This window comes from Anneissia japonica, unplaced genomic scaffold (assembly GCF_011630105.1).
Source record: "Anneissia japonica isolate Jap-2015-1 unplaced genomic scaffold, ASM1163010v1 scaffold401_len1656234_cov178, whole genome shotgun sequence".
Taxonomy (NCBI): domain Eukaryota; kingdom Metazoa; phylum Echinodermata; class Crinoidea; order Comatulida; family Comatulidae; genus Anneissia; species Anneissia japonica.
Window position 1 is genome coordinate 1,232,167 of NW_022745982.1, and position 24,205 is coordinate 1,256,371.

Sequence of the window (24,205 nt, forward strand, 5' to 3'; positions counted from 1 at the left end):
AGTATTACTCCTTATCGATTCACTCCTATATTCATCGAGATAGTTATCAATTTAATTTATTTATTTTGTTATCTTAACTTATTCATACTAATTTTAATGCAGTTTATATAGAACACTGGATAATAATCATTTATTTTCATATTTTTTTATTACCAATTATGAAGCACATTAAAAGTAATGTAAAATAACAGTGACATACTTACCTTTAAATTTGTTATCAATAGTATTAATTTTTTTTCTCTATGAATATATTTATATACTTAGTTTATTTCTTCATTTATTATTATTATTATTGAAGCAGATTCTAATGAACCTGGAAATTTGTCACTGTAATTTGTCACCCCAATTTTATGGAACAGACTCCCGGGTCTTAAACTCTGCAATCTAGGTAATTATTGTGCTGCAGTTCCATAAGCATCATTTGTTATGACTGCTAGTGACTTGTTCATTATTATTATCATTACTACTATTCAGGAAATACTAGTGCAGTCCTATATACATTTTAAATTTCGTAATATTCACAACTATTATTAGGAACGGTCGGCACAATGGTTACAATTCCTTAGGTTGGGGGTTAAGATCCCTTCGCTGTAAATGTGGCTTTTCATTGAATAAGGCATATTAGGCATTTTACCTCCAGTTATCTCTTTCGAGTACCTGGGTAGGTTCTAACACAATTGCACTGATAACTGCAATACCACAGGATTCTACCAAGGAGATGAGTACCGGTATGTGTTCCATAGGGAGGCAGTTTGGCGTAGTGAAAATGGTTTGGTTTTCCAACTCGAGGTTGGAGGTTGCAATCCTTCGCTGTGCATTTCGCTGTTTCCTTGAGCAAAGCACTTAACTACATTGCTTCAGTCTACCCAGCTCTACCAATGGGTACCAGCAAATAGCTGGGAGTAACCTGCGGTGGACTGGTGACCCACCCAGGCGGAGTATCACACTCTCATCCTACTTGATACTGGGGGTAAGCCCCAGCCCATATAAGCCCCGTGGCTCGGAAAATATTTACTTTATGTGTTCCATATGTATTTGATCCAACAGCCGGTATAATAACGTGAAGCAAATCATTGACTTGATGCATTATATTACAATACTATAACATATTAAATGATTTGATTTATATTTTTCAGACAAATCCAAACATTTATATAATCAATTTCAATAGCACACATCTTACCTTTGTTTCAGTTAAACACACTGGATGGACAAGGCCTTCATTAGTTGAGGAGTGCTCTTTTTTAAATGCTGATTCGTACGCCTATCATAAATCATCAAACAAATTTCCAAAGTAACTTTCCTCGCCCAGTAAAAACAAAATTCTCACACGCTTTTTATAAATGTGACTGGTTTAAAAAAATATATATTTTGGGGAATGATTTGGAGTAAGGAAAAATTGCATAGCTTTTATATAATTGCTCAAATGATGTTAAGTTATTAGTTGCGTAACTCTGATATATATAATGGTTATACGTATAGCTTCAATGACATGTGCAAGTTTAAATGGTGCAAAATGAGAACAAACTAATAGTAAACATTATTTAAAACCATGCACTGGCATCTCTCAGTTAATTGTGTACTTCAAATATGTTTCAATTTCAGTCACAATACTTGGAAGAATTTCATCTAGTCTTTAATTGAATTAATGTACTGTAATTGGTTCTCTTTAGTCTATATATTAAAGAACCAATTACAGCATATTAATACAGTTACAATATTGTGGAAAAATTTAAAGAAATGTATGTTAAATTAAAATACATATTATTGCTTATTAATAGTTTATTTGTATAAAAACCTTGTGTATATTTTATAATCTAAAGGAAGACACAATAAACATTTTAAATTATGGTTTGATTAATATTATGTTTTCATTCTACATCAGTTTATGATTTTTGTTTTAATTACTTTCATTTTGACAAACAAAATTAATTTCTTTTTTTATACCGTGTGTCCATTGTAAAAATAATAAATATTTAACATGGAAAATGATATTGGGCCTGTGAAGTATCGATATAATTACTACAAAAATAATCTTGAAAATGATAATGACCATCATAAATGGGAACAATAAAGATAGTTAATGCTATAAAATATAAAATCAGGTCTACCGATAACTTTCCATTCATCTGTTCGTTTGTTTTATTGCCAACAGATTCAAATTTACAATAATTATTAACATGAGCACATGTTTTGCATTAATGTATTTCAGGTGATGCACGTGTCTATCTCCAGCTGCTCAACTTTTTGATTTGTCTGTTTAACTACTTCAAGATTTGCACATTTTATCTTTTAATACATTTTTCCTTTTCAAAAATTAAATTTAAGCTCGACTGCCTATCTGAAGAGATGCATAAACACGTATATTTACTGAAACAAAGATGAAAAGTATAAAACACAGATCAGCGAATTTTCTCCGCCATTATATCAAACGTGATTGACTTTAAAGAACCTCTGGTTTTATCTTTATTTGTAGAAAAGATTGATAATCTTTACGAAAAAAACTGTAGTCAAAGGATGGTCGTTCTTAAACAGGCAATCCCTTGCCAATTTCTACCTTAATAAAATAATGAAGTCCCAGGAAACGATAGGCACACCGAAAAAGTGCAAAGTGCAGTGATCAGATCGTCACTCTGTTTGGTGAGTCATCGATTAATCAAAGGTTTCCAAGTGGTCAAAGGGGAAGGGGGCTGATTATCATTTGCCAATACTGAGAAGGGTGTAAGGAAGCTACGTCGCATGACACACAATTTACATCAAGAAATTTAGTAACTTTTAAACAAACTAAACGCTTAACTCTTGCCAACCTCAACATCTCAATTTTAATGTCCAAACATGTATAGGTCCTAAATAATGAATTAAGTGTTTAAAAAAAAAAACAACTAATAAACGATTATTATTTAATTATAAGAGGGGAAAACATGTATAATTTATTTCCTATATAGAAAGAAAAAGGAAAAGAAAGTCTACCGGGCAAATTGAAAATTCTGGCAAGACTTTGCATTTCCTTCAGAAATTTAAGACATGAATTTGTACAGTAAAATGATGGCTTAATTGACCCAGCTCTGTGTAGAGTTCAACCAAACCTGCCAGACTCAAACTCAGCCTTAACATGTTTGTGTATTTGTTCTGGGTTGAGAAACACATTCTAAGCCCAGCTCCTTCAGTGAGAAAGTCACTAGGCTAAAGGGTGAATATAGAAATACAGGGGGATCTCATTGCAATGTTCTGCCTGGCTCCATAATCCGAGGTTGTTTCAGGATTTAATGCGCTAGGAGCAAGTACTGTTAGTTGATAATATCCAGGTTTTATCTCATCTCCAGGCTAAGGGACCAGGGAGTATTGCCAGAGATTAGTTCTTGATGAGCTTGGCATCTATAGTATCAACAGAAGCTCTCACCTTTACCTTTAGATTACCCCATCAGATCAAGTTTAACTTGGTTGATTGATGCAAGGTGAAAGGAATGGCTTGTACTGACTGTACTGTACATGAAACCAACACCACCACAAAAATAAAAGTAAACCTGCTGGTTCACCAACAGTACATGAACTTTAAAATATTGCAACTTACAATTTAAAATTATGATGAATCATTCATCAAAAACTATATTTTAATTTAATTATTGATATTATTATTTATATTATCAAGTACTATTATTGTTTGATCATTTATTCGTGGCAGAATTGTATGCTTTTATTTTGTTAATTGATGAGATAAAATTTTTGTACTTACTATATATGAAAATAACTGTATAATTATTCTATAATACAATTTTTCCTATTTATCTAAGCATATAATTTGGATTTGACATTTTTCCTTCTATAACCTATGCCTACATAAATATAAAAATGATTTCATGTTAGGATAAGACCAACTAGTTATTAAAAAAACACAATAAGTTATTATAAAGCTCTTAAATTCTTAATACCATATATTATTCAATTTCTTTGACAACATCAAATTTTATTATACTACTAAGCATTTTCTCTGATTTAATTTTTTCTTGTATATAACATTTTATGCACATTCAGTGGATAAAATAATTTGTAACAGACTTGTGTTAAAAAGGGAATTCCTTTTATTAACAACATACAAAATATATACATGCAAGTGATTCTAATATGAGAATGTTCACAGAGCATCATACACTGTGTGTCTAAAACAGATGCATTAATAATAATTTCAAGAATTAATGTTTCATTTAGCGATAGAGATATTAACTTCTTCCGATCAATGCCTCAAATCTGACAAATTGAAAATTGATTGGCCATCTATTAGAAAAACAGGTATTAAATTAATTGATACACGTTCATTATGCCATAATCCATATTTTCTATCATGATCAATGCCATGACTGAAATGATTTGTTTCCATTGCCGTTTATTGTTTCCTAGATCATCAGCACTTCATCACGGTTGTCAAGCTAATCTTATCTTGTCGAATTTACTTTGCATTATACGGATTGTAACATCACACATCGGCCAGAGTCCCTTATCCTCCTATTTCTTGAGAATGGCCGATAATTTTTTTTTTTTTTTTTTGCATCATAAAAATATAATTGTTCAATTAACTGAGAAATTTCACAGTTTTCCAAATTCCAGTTGATGAATGGTTGTATCTTGTATGAGACTGTTGGATTTCTGTCAGAAAAAAAAGTACTGAAGATGAATCAGTAACTTCGAAATGCGTGCTTAAAGAAATGATTTATTCTCAACAATCCATCTATTGGACCATCTCAGCTTATCCAGTCTTAATTACACCTTTAATATCATTGCCTCAGACTCCACTTCAGGAACCATTTTAAGGATATAAGTGGCACTTGTTTAGCAATCATTGACAGCTTTCAAACACTTGTTAAACCCTAATAAACTTGATATAATTATATATAAATATATAATTTAATATTTTGTATTGAGTATGAAATTATATAATGAAGTTTATCAAGAGACTAACAGACATATTAAATAGAATGGTAATTTAATTCTGAGAAAAAACAATTTATGAGGTTAAAAAAAAAATTCAAATTTGATTTTAATCATCAGCACGGCATGCCTAATTCAAACTTGAAAGCCTATAAAGCTATTGAGGTTTTTTCTGAGAATACTTGTGAAAGTCAAGATGGGCTTTTGTTCGAGAAAAGACTGGAACATAAAACTGGGCAGAAAGTAGTGTGTGGGCTTATGCCTGAGCTGGGTTTATACTGAAGGAACTATGGTACATATAGGCCTAAATTCATCATCGTAATTATGCACCTTTTCCATTATTACACTGTGCACTTTATTAATTTAATTCTGTGTCAGTTACTATATCTGTCAATGACAGGGTTTATAAAAGGATATAAAAATAACATTACAAAAAAATAAATTTTATGACATGCAAGGTAGCCTTATGAATATTCATGATTATTTATTTATATAATATGAATATTTATAAGATATTCATTACACTCTTGACCAATCTGTAGAATTAGAAGCTGGTTTGCCTTGTGGTTTAGACATCAATTCGAAAGATAAGGACATTGGAATTTTTTAAACATATGCTGAATTATTCAAAATATCTCTGAAGAGAGCAATGATGTAATTGGCTGGATCATCAAGGACACAGACAGCTCCTTATCTTAAATAATATTAAAATTTAAATAATAGCAGAGTTAAATAATAGTAGAATTTAAATAATAGTAGAGTTATGTTGGCTGCCATATCAAAATGAGCATTTATTAATTTCACATTGGGCAAAATTAGAAGTAAATTGCTAATTCAGTAATGCATTTACTTATCGTCATTAATATAGGCCTATGTACAAGAGGATCAAGTTTGAAAAAAATACATTGGAATGATTGGCCTTGAGATTCAACTTCGGAGAATATGATAGAGCCTATTAAGAAAACTGCAGAATATTCAAACAGTATTTCTCCTATATTTCCCTTAAGGTTACTCAACGAATAATGATTCGCCCGAAGAATAGTTGATGATTACTGCCGTACCAACGAAATAAAAATGATAATTCAAAATACAATCATAGGATTCGAATAAGCCTAAATTCAGATTCAACAGCGAATGGTTTTACATATGAATTATTTTGGGCCGAATTTGATGAGCAGATCTGCGAACGGGCTAGGTTATGAATAGCAAGAGAGATTTTGTACGTTGTAATGTCTCCTGCCTAGTCTCCTAATGAGCGTTCGTCTATAGAAAGCCATCAATCATATCTTAACCATTAGTAAGGCTTTGAACCTCACTTGCGTATCGTGATGAATTCAAACAAAATTTGCTTCATCTCGTCAGGAAGAAAGCATTCGCGAGCAACTAAACACTGCAAATCGGCTCGACTAATTCTTTATTTTGATTTGAACTAATGCAAATCACAATAACATACACTACAAAGCAACCGTTAATGCATAGTGATGCTGAAATGAGGAAATTTTCAAATATAGAATGATATGATTAATGTTGATATACAACAAAGGCGTGGAATTTTTTTTAACAACCTCGCATCTGCCTATTGATTTTCAATTGAAGTATATTTAACACAAAAAAAATTTACTCTGGGAAATGCCATAATTTTTTTATGCAATAAAAATCATAAATATAGACATTTTACATATACCATAAAAAAAATTATTGTCCAGAATATTCTTTTAATTTGACATCAATTATACAGAATTCAATCATTTGCACAATTATTTATTATTCAAAAATGTGGATATTTTTAAGATATATGATTACATTGATTCACATAAAACATAATTCATAATTTTCAATATTGTTATTATTTTAGTGTGTAGTGGAGATTTGATTTTATTGTATTTGGTAACATCAGAACACATCTACAAAAAATACAAATAAATAGAACAAATGAACAAACCAGATCTAAAACCAGATAACTCAAAAAATCAAAAAGATGGCTTTATTTCCATTGGGATCTGAGAAATAGCTTGGTGGCTGAAATGCCTATTTTCCAATCATAAGGCCCTAGGTTTCAAATCCTACAACATTGGAATACTTCCCTACTTTCTGTTAATTTTTCTTTTCAGAGGCCCTCTGACCTTCTGAGATACTATGGAATGAAGGCTATACCTCTAAAAATATGTTTCAAAATAATTGTAGGCCTATAGTTTAACATTAGTCATGCATTATTCAAACAAATTGTATAAAATTTAAATATCATCATAACAATCGTCAAGGACTTCATTCTGCTATTGAAATGACTACACTGCATGTTGCCTGAACTAATGTTCAGAAACAATGCTTTTTTGTGGTTCAACCGAAATCCTATACAATAATGTACTATTCAACACTCTCCTGTTACACTTTTAAAGCCAGATTAAATCCAGAATCTGGAGGAATCAAATTGTTTAATATGTTGAGTATTCTACAACTTTGAAGAAATAATAACTAATGGCTTACATAATAAGATACACATTTTTAAAATTAAAGAACTAGGAAAACTAAGGTAATGACAGACCAGCTTCACCCATTTTTACATTTTGAAATATGAGTACCTTAATCTTATTGTACAAATAAAACATTTTCCAAAATTAAAAAAACTGGGGCAAACTAGTAAATCTTCCACTCTTCTGCATTTTTAAGATTAGTATCTTAATTAGTATCTCATTGGCTGGTTATATAAATTTTTCAAACATTCCTTCAATATCTTTGGAATATATATTTGTATATGAAATTTTTTTTTCTTATAGAGCCTAAAACCTGAAAATTATTTCAACAGAAATTTGGTTAAAAAAAAAAATTTAATTTTTCTTTTTTTCATTAAGGTGTTCTATTTTTTTATTTATTTATTTTTTTTTGAGGGCTAAGATTCATACAGGAAAGTGTCACATACATGCCTTGTATTATAAATACAGATACAAAATTTAAATATAGAATGCCTAACTTTACCATTAAGACAGAAAGCGACAATGTAATCATTTATTTTTATTTTCAGAAACCACATAGTTCAATAGTTTTAATTTAAGTTTTGCTTAAAATTAAGAGCAACAGAAACTAATCACTGGGAATTAACAAGAATAAAACAAGCTTGATTTTTAAGTCTCAACTTAATGCTCAGTGCTATTCACGACGATAAATCTCCGTTTTCTTACGAGACATTAGTTATCGGTAATCTTTTGTAAGCTCGAAATCATGAGTAGCTGAAGGCTTAAGATTTGTACTAATTTAGCACCTGAAAGAAACACATCTCATTTGAGATGGACACAAATCTATCTGGCCTGTCAGAGAGTTTTCAAAAACCGTCTGGTAGTCCATCATCGTTTACTTTGTCAGGCCCTCTGTCAAGGAAAATGATCATTACCAGAACTTGACTTCACTCAGTAAACATACACACATCACACGTCCTCTGCATTAGGTCTACATACCTATGTGTACACCATATTACGAAGCTATCTAAAACGCAATGTATACTTTCGTCAAATTTGTTCTTTTAAGCCTAAAAACCATCAATCAAAAACTGTAAACTCATATGTGTGCAAGTATAAAAATATACCAGAGCTAAAGTTTAGCAGGTATACTAAGAAAAACATACACAAATGCACACATATGTGACATGCACACAAAGATGAAATAAATATTCAACAAGTTACCCTTGGTAGCATCTGCGATGTACGACCATAAAACGCCATACTGTACTGAGAAATTTGTCTAGGTGCTGACAAAAATTACAACCTTGTTTGGACTGTGAATCTGCGAGTGTCAAGTTTATTAGTGTTGGTTGTTGTTATAAATTGCCGTATTTGAATCAATGTGTCTTTAGAATCACTTTAGGACACAGCAGGCTGGTGCCAATCATAACAACATGAACTCATGATCTACCCTAGACCCTCAGCACCAACGAATTTATGAGAAAGGTATTCATGGGTGGACCGATCCCAGTGGGAGGAGTAGGATCCGGCCCTGTTGCTTCCCAACATGAATCCCAAGCCTGACTCCACTACTAATGAGAGCCAGGCATATAGAGCAAATTTTAACTAGCCACTCCATGCATCGACCAGGGCGAGAAGGCCTAGGAATAATTAAAAACCATAGCGTACTCTGTTATAACTCCATGCTCTGAACTAGGTAAAGAGTGCACTGTCTGGGCATTTACACAGAGAGACATGAAGTCCAGACAGGCTGTGTAGAATATTGGCCAAATTTACTAGACATTATTATGGCTTAGTAGAGCAGGGAACAAGCGGGGTTATTTGGCCCATTGTTCAAGCACAAAACCTCCCATAGTATCCCTTACTTCATTAGAATCCCACTTTGGATTAAAGAGCAGTCGTAGATTAGTATTCTTTACAGGGCTTTGTGACCTCAATTGTGTTAGACTGTGTGCGGTTACATACATGATCAACCCACTCAATGACCCTAATGCTTTTTAGCACAAACTTACAGTTTACACACACCAGGCTACAGCATCAAAGAGAATAAAAGACACTCTATAAAACCTTGTTGATCAGGTAGCCTGGATAGTGTTTTAATCTACTGGGGGGACTATCCAATAAAAACAAAGCTATTGATATACCTAGCTAATCTGTCTAACTGTAGTTATCTCTGTAAGCATTGCTATTTTGTTGATTGAAGACAGGGATCTGTCAGGGTTCCCCCTTAAGTACTTCACCACATATCTGTAATGATCTTAAACTAATCTATTTGAAACCATCATCAGCTTATTCAGATTCAAATCCAGTGACAAGACACATTACAATGACTGTCTCATTAAATGTAATTATTTGATCACATAGGCCTACATGAGAAAGACACCTCTAAGGTTTTTCGCAATAAAATTCACCTTCAACCTAAGAAATTTCCACCTGTTTATCAAATATACTATCTGCCTTATTGAAAACAAAAAATCTATGAAATTCTAAGAAATCATTGAATACAGTAGTTCATTTACAGAATCAATTATGTTATTAAATTTCAAAGATAAAAACAAATTCAAAATTTTTTTCAGTGACATGTAGACTTTTTACTACACAGATACCAACATATGTAAGAGTATGGAAAATAATATAGGAAAGGTATTTATTTAGTCTTTTAATTTGCAAGGAAAAAGTCTTCTTGTTCTTTTTTTAAGAATACATTTTATAAGAACACTGAGGCAGGAATTGCCTTAAAAAAGAACAAAATAAGAACAAATTGAGGCTGAGCTAAAATGTCAAATGAGGTTTTGGGGAACGGTAAATGAGATACAGATTTTTGAATATTTAAAAACTGGGGGAAAAGGGGGCGTAACTGCCCATTTTTACACTTTTCCCCCAGTTTTTAAATATTTAAAAATCTGTATCTCATTCACAGTTGCTCAGTTTTTGATCAAACTACTTTTTTCTGTCTTAGAAAAATCAGTTCTACAACATATCAAAAAATGTTTTCCCTCCGGAGCCTGATTTTAACAAAACTAGAGATACAGTACCAACAAATCTTACATGTACTTATGTGCAGTAGTAGTAGTAGTAGTATAGTAATATACTGTTGCAAAATAATAATTTTGTATCTTAAAAAAGGTGTATAAAATAAGAACACCGAGCCCGATTTTTATTGCTATTACTGGTAATAAATAATATATAATAATCAAGATACAAAGATATAAGTTTTTGCTTAAAAGAACACAGAATATATATATTTCTTATACATCTTTTTAATTTACTTATATCACCTAGTGTAATTTATAAACATTGCTGTCAAATTATATACTATATATATTATTTCAACATTACATTCTTAATGAATATGTTAAATTATAACAAACTTTATTAGCAATGTTGGCAGTAATCAATTCATACACAGCTAAATGTGGTTTAAATTCAAACATAATTGATGTAAAAATGACGATCGATCTGAAGAATTTCTAATAGTGAAATCATGAAATCATAAAAAAAATTTCCTTAGGTGTAATTCTCAATTGAGATCGATAACTAATTTGAATGTTAGATATTGCCATTTTTTATACCTTATCTAGTGAACTTTACAGAAGGTGGAAAAAGGTAAAAATAAAACTGTTTTGTCAGAAAAAATGGTTCTGCCAGAAAATAGAAATAAAAGTTTAATTGGTGAATAAACAGAATGTAATTGCTTGCGATAAAAAAGATAAGAGGGCACCATTCAGCCCTTGTTCGAGATTACATTCCTTCGTCTTTGAAATAATGCAATGTGAAGATATAAGCAATTCAGTAAGTACTTTATCTGATAGGAAAAAATAATGTTTATCATGAGATAACAATGGCGGTGATAAGTAGAATAAAAATAATGATTTTTTTTCCCTGAAATTTTTAATTTTTCTTGGCGGTGCACTTACAAGCCAAAAATAAAATTTTATTTTTAAAATAATCATTACATGCAGGTGGCAGGTTCACGAACAAATTACAAAGAAGTCGCGCCCTAAACATTACGAATTCCAAAACTTATCATTGTGCAGAGGTGAAACCAGAGGTGAAAAGCAAGTTGTAGATTCCACCCATGTTTCTTGTGAAGAACATGCGTCCAAAGATTCCATTAAAAGTATATATTACGTGAAAACGTGACATATTTAAAGCTGTTTCACCGCATGATCCAGCCCTATTTCTGATATTAATTTTAAAATGGAGCCCATCTCGGGGGGACAGCATGGTGCTAAGGTCTGGTCGGCAAATTTTGGGCCTTGCCTTACCGAACTGTTTACATGTCATGGGAAAACTTTCACAACATCCAAGCAAAAAAGCAGGATGTAAAAACAAATAGAGAAGTTAGTTCTAGGCAACGGTATACATATCAACCCTGTGGCATACCAACGCATGCAGAGAAGTGATATTTTACACCAAAAGTTAAAACCAAAATCCAGAATAGAATTTTAGCAGACAGTAATTTCTGTTTAAATATACATGAAAGTTCCTTTAAAGATAAGTCTGATAAAATCTGGGAACGTCCTTCAAACAATTGCGTCAATTAAAACATTTAATTCCTCAGTTCAAAGGTCAAACAAGTTTAAATCAACTTCTAAAGTATGATTTATTTAATTGTATGCCAACCATCCCAAAATGTATATATAATGATATGCTTTCTATGTATCTCTAAATTGGAAAGACAAAGTGTTCTAAATTTTAATTGAAAGGTACTTATTTTCTTAAATAGTGTAAACAATTTAAATAATTATTATATTGTTTGAACATATTTGCTTAAATAACACTAATAAACAAAACTAAATAATAAAAAACAAACAATATAAAACAAAATAAACTCAAGAAAGTTAAGTAAACACAAAGAAAGCCTTACTAATAGCATACAAATCATTTATCATGGACAACCCTGAGTTAATTGTAGTTTATTTATCATCATAATTAGATTTCCTCTTTTATTTCTCCTTTTTGTTGTCAATAATTGCTTGATGATATTTGTGAGTCGCCTTCCTTGAGAACTTACAAAAGACAGTCATGAACCAAATATTTTTACTAGCTCTAAACCACCATGATTCAAAGACACTGTCGCTCGTAAAATCCGGAAAACTCCTTAAAACTCCAATTAAAACATTTAATTGCTTATTTTAAAGGATCATAACTTTGTAACTTCCAATGAAACACAATCGAATGAATTCTGTTTTTGCTAATTTCCAGAGGTTTTTACAACAAAATCCTGAAATTTATTGCCAGTCAGGTCTAAGATGCAGAGAATATACTGTACGAGGTATTATTTATATGTCCGCTAAAAATAATAATATTTATTTAGGCTTCCACTTTTACAACAGCGGCACACTTTCTAAAATAAAGGTGCTGAGGAAAACATTTTCTTGGTTTAATTAAAAATTTTATTAACTTTCTTTAAATAAGTATATACAAAGTGAACAGTTTAAATACTAGTGTCATATTTTTAAGCTTTTTTTTATTATTTTTGGAATAGGTGCTTTATAAAATTATTATTATTATCATTATCATTATTATTATTCCATTATAGCAGCGGCACATTTTTGCAAAACAAATGTGCTGAGGAAAACATTTTCTTGGGTTAATTAACAGAACATACAAACTCCTGCAAAGCTTAGCCTACATCAAGCACAGTAAGTAATCTAATTTTGAATATTTAATAGGCCTACATATTACAAAAATTATATGATTTCTCTGGATATCTGATAAATTATACTAAATAAAATAAACCCAGATGATAAAATAACATGAGGTATAGCCTTGTGTTTCTTTCTAAGGGGATGATTATGTAACCACCAACAATTAGATAAAATGAGAAAAAAATTACAAATGATTTATCACTTATAATGTCACCTTAGGGTGATTAATCACCCCTTTCATATGGGGGGAATGAGATGTTCTCTCATCATCCTTAAACTCCCCTCCTTTCAGATGGTGAATAAGTTGGCCAAGGATATACCTAATTAGTACAGCCTTCAGAATCTAACTTCCTGCCAACTTGAGTACATCAGGTAAACAAAAGCTTTGTAAAGCAATAACTAGCACCAGTGTAACAAATTACCTCCATGGTTTGATTGAATGGGGTGTATCCCAAATTAGGCTACTTAGCTTGTGTGAAGGATTAACTGTATTACTGTATAAACAATTACAGGCCATGATATGATTGGGTTGAGAATGAAGGCTCTGCTTTTAAAATAATGAACATGAAGTATGGCAGATATTCTACATTTGAATATATATATAAAGAGAAACTTTTATATATTCTTGGGGAGGGTTCGCTTTTACTAAGTACATAATATGTTTTAATAAGTTTCAATAGATTTTGTAAATTTTACCTTAATGTATGATCATCGCCCTGTTGTATTGTATTGAACATTTTCACTTCATTTTATAGTTTACTCACTGATTTTTACTGTGTGTCTTGCGTAACTGATGTTTCGGATTTGCATGTGAATGAAGCGTATATGAGCATGAGCCACCGATACAAAGGTGTTGTTTTAAAAATAGACTGTATTTAAAAAAATAAAAAAAATATTACTTAATAATTCCCATCCTATTAAACATCTATTTTTCCATACAAACTGTAACAAGTATTAAATATAATAGTTTGTGTTAGCATGAATTACCTAACAAAATCGTACAATTCCACTCAAAGTGGACAAAATTTATGCAAATAAGCAAATTCTCAGTATACATATTTTCACACAATATTCATTGTTGAGTTACATACAAAGAATTTTAAACTTCATAAATTTTTCTCTTGTGCTATTGTTCACTTTTCAAAGAGCGACAGAAGTCATGACAATTGACTTGAGGACTGGAAACCTGAACTCTGGCACTCTAACATTATTTCCAATGAATAGGTTGTCGACAGTAACATTGTTGTGAATGCAAGGCAGATCTTCATCCTATCAATCATAAATGTAGGCAAAGATACATCTTACTCATACCATAAAGAATTATTCTACATGTCCATACATACCATCACATTTCCAAAAAATCTAAACCCTAGACAGCTGGAAAACTAACTAGTAACTTTCATTGTGGCATTAAAATATGTGTCTTTTTTTTTTTAAATATTCAAATACGTCCAAATCAGATAATCAACATCATCATTATCGCTGACACATATCTGCTTGTTGTTAGCTTGACATTTCATTGCTTTTCGTTCTTTCAGACCAAAGGGCGGAGAAGGGAGGGCGGTATTTTGCTTCCTATATTTTGACAACTGATTTCAATTGTTTATCAAGCCAATTTTTCTGAAGCTTTTTCCACACTATCAAAGACTGTTGTATGCCCATATATAGTCATGATATGCACATATATAGTCATGATGCACCTATATATGGTCATGATGTGATGTCATGATGACCATATTACTTGGGCATGTCACATGTTTTTTGTTGAATAAATTTGGATAGTTTGAATGGGCTTCAAAGGAAATGAAACACGCAATACTTTTTGAGACTTGTTCTTTTTTTAGTTTGTTTACAACATCAGCCAAATACCTGAACAACTCAGATGTATTTAATGCATTAAATTCCAAACTCGGAAATGGGAGAAATATCATTTGTCAGATTTAATGCTAACGTATGTATGGTATTAATGCAAATGGATCATGAAAATAAATTCCATTCTTGGAATTAATGCGATCTGCTCAAATCCACGGTCGGATCGCTGAAGGTGTAGGCTACATAATGCAATGAAAAATACAAAGTTCAATATACTTGACTACCTGGGGTTTTAATGCTTTTAGCATGCACAAAACCCAATCGAAACTAATATTACATCCAACGGTTTAGATATTAACTATTTACAATAACGAAAGTTACAGAATCATCTCGCATAACCCGTAGATCTTTTGCATAATAAACACATAGCCAACAATAACCTATTGTAAGGAACAATCATTATGTTTGGTAGTATTTGATTAGTTCCAACAACCCCATTAATATTTTACACTTATCTCAGAATCATGGAGTTTAATACGATTTAATAATACTACAGTATTCAAAGGTAAACAGAACTGTCACTAATTATATTATACTGTAGAATATATACAAATTGGATAATACAGTAATATAGTAACGCACCATCTGTATAAAAGCTGTTTCAGACACAGAAATAAATATTTACTTTATTCATAAAATTTCACATTTGAAAATGGGAGGCCTAGTCAAATATGGAAAGACTACATTTGTAAATGGTTCTTATATTGTACAATTAAAACCATTTTAGTTTATATAAGATTATTTGGACTAAATGTCACATTCTGCACATTTATTTATTAGTTATTATTCCTTAGATAGCTGTATTGTGTTACAACAGGACAGTCATACTTTATAATTGAGGCATAACCACATTCCAACTGTGGTACAATTTCTGCAGATTTTCAAAAGGGCAATGAAGGTATAACCTCCACAAATTGGGGAATAACTTGGCAGTTTTCTTAACTCTATTTTATGATTAAAAGAACCATTTCTTTTTAAAAATTTTTCTTCCTTGTGAAATTCATTATTTTAAAAAAATATATAATTAGGTCAGGTTATTCCCAAGTTCAGTTTTATGTTAAGTCTTTCAATTGTAAGATTTCGTACAATGTGCATTTTTAGCCAGACAAAAAGAAAACTTGCGAACTTGTGATATAACACAGACAGATGCCATGAACCATGGAAGCACTTACAATGCAAAGGGTTGGACAGGGTAATAGTAATCTTTTATTCATTAATTCATTCATTGCATTTTGTAAGGGAATGTGAAAAATCTGTAGTGTTAAACTAATCATATGGGAACATAATACATTAATAATATGAAATATAAAATGTAGAAAAATGTTTGAGTTGATGATTTTTTACATATTTTTCTGAGGTGTTTTCATTTTTTACTCTTCTTAGAGTCAAATTATATGGAAAATCACTAAAATTTTAACTCTATACTTATGATTTCAAAGAAAAAAAAAACGACATTTTACGCTCAGATGTTGAGACATTTCAACAAAGTCTATAAAATATCTGACTATATTGTGATCCTTTTTTTCATGTGATTTTACATAATCCCAAACAATAATGTTATTTTATGGATTCCAAGAATAGATGTAAAAACAGTTGCAGTGGTGGAAGAGGTAAAATAAAATGATGGCAGATGCAGTCATGGTGATACTGAAAAGGCCATGTAAAAAAAAATGCTAATCTTTCCATATTCATTCATTTATTTGTAAAACCCACATCCGACTAAATTAATCATTAGGGCATTTGTGCAAAGTCTTACTCTATGCCAGAGAAATTGTCTCCATTAAGAAAAGAAACTCTCTTCAAAATCTAATAATGTTGAAAAAAGATGATTTTTAACAATTTATTTTACATGGCCTATAGTGGTAGTTGCAGTATGGTGGCACAGGTACTTGGTGGCAGTTGCAATGATAGTGGTGGTGATAATAATAGTAGTAGTGATAGTAGCAGAAGCATTAGCTGTATTGTTGGTTAAGTAGTAGTGGGACCCACCATGTTGGAAGTTGCTGGGGCACACACAAATACAAATATAGAGGCATAACAAAGTTAAATATGATAGACAAAAACTTAAATTAGCATTAAAAAAATTCATTAAAAAAATCTAAATTTTGGGTTTTCCCTTCGCTTATTAAGTTGAAAGTTGTGGTAGAAAATGATTAATTGTGAATGAAATGATGAGACCACATTTAAAATGACAATATAATTCATTGTTATTGATAAAAGATATTTTTAAGGTGTATGATCCATAACACCACAAACAATATACAATGTGTTAGATAACAAAACAAATACCAAACAATCCAAACAAAAATATCATTGTTACAATTTCTCCAATAAGATTGTTAAAAATAGACTTATTTTTAAAAATATTAAAAATTAATACCTTTAGTTACCAAATTGCATATGTAAAAAAATACCATCCGAATTATGGTAATATTAGCTAAAAACTTTTATATGTTTTGTAGCACGAAATCAAACATTGATCTGTAAATTATATAGTTTAATAGCCTGCAAAGAAATAGAGAAAAAAAAAAAACATTTGCACTTACTGATTCAAGTAGTCTTGAATCTGGGTGGTTGCTGTCAGTCGGAGATACTGCACCAAGACTTTTACCTAACCCGTCTCGATCATCAATTACAAGATCTATCGGCATTTTACCTTTCAAACAATTTATGTACCTGTGACAAAAATTGTCGCACAGTTCATGAACCTGCGGAGGAGGAAGAAGATACGAAAAACATAATTGAAATGAGAAAGAAAATGAAAAACAGTTTTTAAGTATTGAGAGCATTGTGGACTAATATTATGTACTGAGTTCCTGTGTGTTAGAAAAATAATTTCTTCTATCAGATGTACCTAACATTCACAATATTGTTTATCCTGCCTAATGATATCCAGGTTTTTAATCCCTCCACAGAAACGTTTCTTACAAACTAAATATCTATCCTGTTAATACATTTTAGTCTTCAGATCTACATTTTAATTTAAAATCGATAAACCTAGTATCCCATTGCAAACCACAAAAAGCATTTCAGAATTGTTAGTAGAAGATAGTATCATTACCACTGATGAAGATTTGGCCATCAATGTCGATCAAATTCAACCGATTAAAACAGTTTAAGAAAACATCCACCCACAATGCATCATTACAAATGACGATATATGAACATTATGCAATACGAAATCTTAATTTACTTGAGCTGTGGAAAATTAACCACCTTGTCGAGTTAATAAGAACAGCAACATAAGTATGAGGTCTTTAGAAATTACGACAATAAACTCAGCCATAAGAGTTATCTTAATGTCTGCTGATAATATTTGCAGGTGTGCTGTGAAAAGCTAGACAATGGCGAAGCTAGCATTTACATTTCTACTAATTATCTTTCATGCTTTCAATACCCCTTAAAAGCTACTCTTAAAGGTGTGTGCGACTGCATAATCGCGCATGTTATTTTAGAGTAATTATCTAACAGAGATATTTCACTCGAGGAGTTGCCTTGCAAGGCAGAAGATAATATCCACGTGTAACTGACAGTTTATTTGATTGAGAAGCGGAGAGTAATCATTGTTTCCTTCGAAGACTATATTGAAAAAAAAGATAATCTTCGAGTTAATAAATACAGGCTACAGCATAATCAAGAAAATAGCTACGTCAGCCTGGATGAGGCGAATGGAGCCGCGAGCTCTTTTAACTTCCTCGCGGTAATTAAGGGATCTTAAGATTAGGAACGGACCTTTGGGAACCCGCAGAATCCTCTACATAGTAACAACTCAATTATCTCTCAAAAATTCCATTGCTTTCTCAGGAAAAGTTGACAGCAAACTTAAATTGACTCAAACCACACATCTCTATTAATTTCATATTTTTCTACCCGGGAGATTTCATAATTTGACTTATTAACAGAGTTTGTTCGCATAAGCACTAAGGGAAAAAATTCAGACAGGGAAGCTGAGTATGTTTTACTGCGTACTTCTACTGCTGTCTTGTTTCATTATCACGCAACACATGTAACTGGTCAATTTTATTTAATATTACATATTCCATGCATATGGTCATTCATTATAATCATATGTGAAATTGGTCACTTTGTTAGTTGAATAGCAGCAATGAATAATAATAATTATACTCTTAATATGCATCAATAATCATTAGTACTGTAGAAGTATGTCCATGATGAATTCCAGATTGCCTTATTATTGTATATCCAATTGTTTTGTATTAGACATCAATGGAAAGTATGCATAAAGACAGGTTACTTGGTAATTTATATCATATCACACTGTCCATGGAATCAAATATATCATGGCACATAATATATGCACAAGAGAATATGTAGGTATACAGGTGAACTTTGACCTCTGCTGTCGTAAATGCAAGTAAACATACGAACGATGAATGTGTTGCTTGGCACATCTCTACTGAATTAACAACACTCAGAATGGTGTGCATCCAGTGAATAGCCATGTGAAAAGTTCACCTAAACAGAGATAATGAATTTCAATACAAGAGGTCTCATAGTTATCCTTGCAATTTCCATCAAATGAGGTAAAACCCCGGGGGAGTGGGGGAGGAGCAGCTAATTGGCAGCTCTCTTGTTTTTAATGAAGTTGAAATTCAGCTCGAAAGAAGCATTGGATAATTTTCATTCGACACTCATCGTTTTCTGAAATTTCCGATCGGAATGGGGTAATCAAAAAAGAGATACTGCTGGATTTAATTTCAATAGAAAGGTATGACAGTTCATATGATGATGAATTTCTCCAACTCTTCTAGGTTTCCAATTACCATTGATATCCAAAATCTAACATTATTTCTCATACATTCTATAACACAAGTTCATAGTTCAAGGATCAAGAGGCAAGATGCTATATTATGCTTTCATCTTATGTACAAGAATTTAAAAATACTATACTATATGTAAAGCTAGTAAACTTAAAAATTAAAATGTAAAACTATTCCTTGCCAATTAACCAGCATAAAAAAATGTGTATGTTTGGAAGAAAAGATGTAAAAGCAACAAAAAAACTAAATTATTATTTATATTTCTCACTATGAATGACATATTTCATGTTATTTAAATGAGCAAAAAGGACATTTTTACAAGACTTTTCAACAAAAATTACATGACCATGCAAATCTAAAAGTAAAGGTCTCCCTCTAATTAAAGACCACTTCAATTAAATACCACCTTTGTGGTCCCAAATTCACAATGTCGTTTATATTTTAATTTTAACTAGAGACCAAAACTGCAAAAGGCCATGGAAACCCTGATCCCAAAAGTGGTCTTTAATTGGAGGGAGACCTGTATTTGATATGGACTCCACAACAATTGTCAACTTGTTTTATTATAGCGCATTATTATAATTTCACAATTTTGTTTAACTAAACTGTAACTTTAACTAACCATTCATTATGTTACACAACAGTTTCTAAACAAGTGTAATATCGCTGTTGATACCTAAATGACATATGATTGAATGCACAACAATGCAAGGCAAAACACCAGAAGTGATTTGAGATAATTAAGCAACTTGCTCAGTAACAAGTAATAAATGCAATTGGTACAGAATAATAAAGCTCCTGTCAACAGAAGCAGATTTTGAAAGGTTTCGAGTATAATGGTGCGTTGGTAATAACATGTGGCTTTGTAGCTAGCGGCTTGCAAAGAGGAAACCAGAGCCGCTACTATTAGGCGGACAAGCCTTGACTCTGTGCACAATCAAGTGGAAACGGTGTAAAAAGATTCATCAAATCACTGAACCGATATGAACTTTTGGTAGGCAACTTAACAATACTTGAATCTGCTTTCTAACCTTAAGACCTAAACATTGTTTAGAAAGACCAACTGATTGTACATAGAAACTGGACAGGGAATAAATTTAAAGAAAAAAAGTTCTTTACCTTTTCTAACTCTAACAGATGAAATCGTAACACTTGGATGGATTGGATCATCTGAAAATAGAAATGTATAGGATTAAAAACAAATAAAAAAATACAAGAGGGTATAAAAAGTTGGTGAGGAGAAAGCTTAATAGATTAGAATAAATCAGACATTTACAAAATACCTTCTAAAAAACACAGGCAAATAACTATTAAATAATATGTTGACTATTTCGCTTTTGTTACTTCAATTAATTTTAATCTAAACTGAATTGTTACTATATAACATTGGTAGTGAAAATGAATAATTTTTATTTATTTATTTTGAAAAATTTTTTCATGTTTTTCTTTTCAAAACTACTATTGAATGACAGTTGTATATTCTGCTTTTGCTGCACCTGGGAATTGTATTTTTTTTTTGTTGTCTGCCAAAATGAATAAAAGAAAACTCAAAACATTACAATGAAAAAATAAAAGAATACAAAAAAAGTTTATGAAATTAGAATGAATTTAAAATTCAAAAACATATTTATATGCGGGCTGTAAAAAAATGGTTCACGCTATGTTCCAGCCTTAGATGCAAGCCAGCTAGGCCCTTGGCATTGCTTCAGGCATATAAGATCAGGCCCACCCTTTGCAGAGCCTTGCTATAGGACCTGTCTCTTATACACATCTTCATTTTCCATTCCACCATCTTCTGGCCGTAGTCAGAGGCAGAGTATAATCTAATCTTTCTACAATCATTGCAGTTATTATGAACTATAACTTAAGAAACGCCCATGGAAAGTTCATTTCAATAAACCTAACTTCATAAGATTAAAATACTGGTAGACAACCTGCCAATGATCTATTTGGAAACTTTTTGTCAACGGACCATATGTCAGAACACTGTAAAGATAAGATAAGATGATTTTTTTATTGCCATAATCCAAACATGTGGACATGTATTTCTGAAGCTTGGATTTAATTACTGTACAAAGGCACAATAGATTTTTCTTTTTTTATCTTGGTAGAGTAGGCTTAAATGTTTCTATCATTTAGTGATGAAAAGTGACCTCAATATTTATAATGAGGGATTATCATTACATTAATATCAAATACTAATAATCATATAACAAAAATAAATGACAGTAAGTAATAAAAATATTTATCATGATGAAAAGCAAGTCTTCATTTGTTACATGAATTCTTGTCTACAATCATAATATGATTATGGTTGTACACTTGAAGTCCTACTGCATTTTTATAATTTAACATGGTAAAAAGTTGTTTTTTTTGTTACACGAATTGAAATTAGTCTACATGAATTCTTGTCTACAGGTACAATCATATATGCAACAGCTAGTGCATGCGTTGAAACAATTGGGGAGAAAAAAATTGTCAATTTTGAAATATCTGCCTAAGTTTGCATTTTGGCACATGAAATAAATTAGGGCCAACAGCAGTGGCGGTGCCAGGGGGGGGGACAGCAGGGGCTCAAGCCCCCCCACCTGACAGGTTAAGCCCCTACCATTGGACAGAGCTCGTCAGGCAGTTGGACTAAAAAATATATAGAAATAGGCCCATGCCAAGCCAACACATGTCTGTCACAATCAGAAAGTGTCATTTCTGGTCATCCAGAGGTCCCTAATCTTTAAAAAAAATCTCATTTGGGAGGGGAATACCCTCTCAGACCCTTCCCCCAGCTCTGGCCTACGAGCCCAAGTCCCCCTGTCGGACAGCTCAGCCCCACTCCCCCAGAAAATATATCCTTGAGCCGTCACTGGCCAACAGGCCTACATAAATGACCGCCTACAGTCATTTGGTTTTTACACTGGAGTGCGGTATTGACTACCGCTACTGCTCTGCATGCATCTGCTGTAACAAATAACAATGAAAGATTTTGAACTTCCACCAAATCCACCAAGCCTTCAAAATGCTACTGAAATACAAACATCCTGGTAATGTAAACAATAATTACTGTATCTGTGAGTCCTGGCATGGCTATAGCCTAAATAATAGTGGTTAAGGCTACTCCAAATAGGATCACCTGTATTAAATTAGAGAAAACGTTCATTAATAAACCACCATTTCCTCGCCCCAGCAGAGAAAATTATATCTTTCAACATTTTGACGCAACACTACTAAAGGACAATATCATTAAGGTAGCCACATTTCTTCCCGCCTCGAGAATGTTCACTTATTCAGTTTTCATTATATAACAGTAGAGTGGTGGCCATCTTTGTGAGGAAAAGGAGAATTAATATCTGTCCATGCTATCATTGTGATTTGACCATATATGGATGTAATATGACATCATGATGCCCATATATATGGGCAAATCACAGATTCGTCACATACAAGCTGATAGTGTCTTGTACAGCCCCTTAGAATAATAAAGAACATTATTTAATTAACATTATTTTTAAGCTACAGTATATATTATAAGAATAATATTAATTTGGAACATGATTTAAATAATATCCTCCCAATTATTACACACATCAAACTTTTTAATTTTCGATTGAAAATAAAGACTTTATAACACTCATCAGAATCATTAGGTTCAAATTTTAAAAGTCATGTAACTGTATAAGCTTGATTTCTTGCAGCAAATACTCTCGAGAATGAGTCATTTTCCATTCCACCATCTTCTGGCCGTAGTCAGAGGCAGAGTACAAAGCATTTTTCCCCAAACTACAAGTATGCGTGCTTGATGAATTTACATTGTCCATAAATCAAACACACACTGCACACACACACACCATAATGGCTTTTCATATTTTCATTCACTCATTATTTCTGCAGTCTTTAAAAACACTACGCGGACAAATATTAGACATTAAGAATATGCACAAAGAAATTAAAATTAAATATGCCCATAGGGGGAGATGCTGATATATGTACTTAGTGAATCAAAGAGACAGTAAAGGTGGCAGAAATTACATAGATGGAGACACAGGTTTCCCCCTGGGGACAAGGAAGGTTCCCCCTGGGGCTGGGGAAGGGTGGTGTTAACATCGAAGAGATTCATTAACTTCAAAAAGAATTGAACTCTCAAGGACATTTGCTACTAATCTCAATGACATATTAATAACAACAATAAGGATACACTGTTCTTTTTTTGTATAATACATACAATACTATGAACAAAAAAAAGTAAATATAATGACAGAATTAAAAGTTAATATAATGTAAAAAAATTATTATTTTGAGGGGATAAAAGTATTTTTATAAACATTGTTTAAAAAACAATATGAAACAAATAGTGTTTCATTTTATAACTTAAGATCAAATTAGTTCTGTAAAAGCTGATAAAAATCCAATACTTTAGTTTGTAATTTCATGTACAAAATTAATAAGAAATTCTTAATTAGATTAAGGTGTTTAATTTTGGAAAAAAAAAACATGTTTTTAAGTATGTGCTTTAAAGGTTTTTATGTTG

General features: G+C 31.7%; 1 protein-coding gene across 5 annotated transcripts in view; it reads right to left on the reverse strand.

Annotated features, from left to right (window-relative positions):
- Positions 1-24,205, reverse strand: part of LOC117120090 (homeobox protein Meis1-like) — a 119,185-nt gene that overhangs the window by 72,738 nt on the left and 22,242 nt on the right. For 4 of the 5 annotated variants that reach the window (XM_033265092.1, XM_033265091.1, XM_033265093.1 and 1 more), the window contains exons 5-7: positions 20,803-20,853; positions 17,449-17,610; positions 1,184-1,264 (exon numbers count right to left, since the gene is read on the reverse strand). In XM_033265092.1, coding sequence (XP_033120983.1) covers positions 1,184-1,264; positions 17,449-17,610; positions 20,803-20,853 — 294 coding nt within the window. The remainder of the gene's footprint in view (positions 1-1,183; positions 1,265-17,448; positions 17,611-20,802; positions 20,854-24,205) is intronic. The other variant, XM_033265094.1, reaches the window with a different exon arrangement.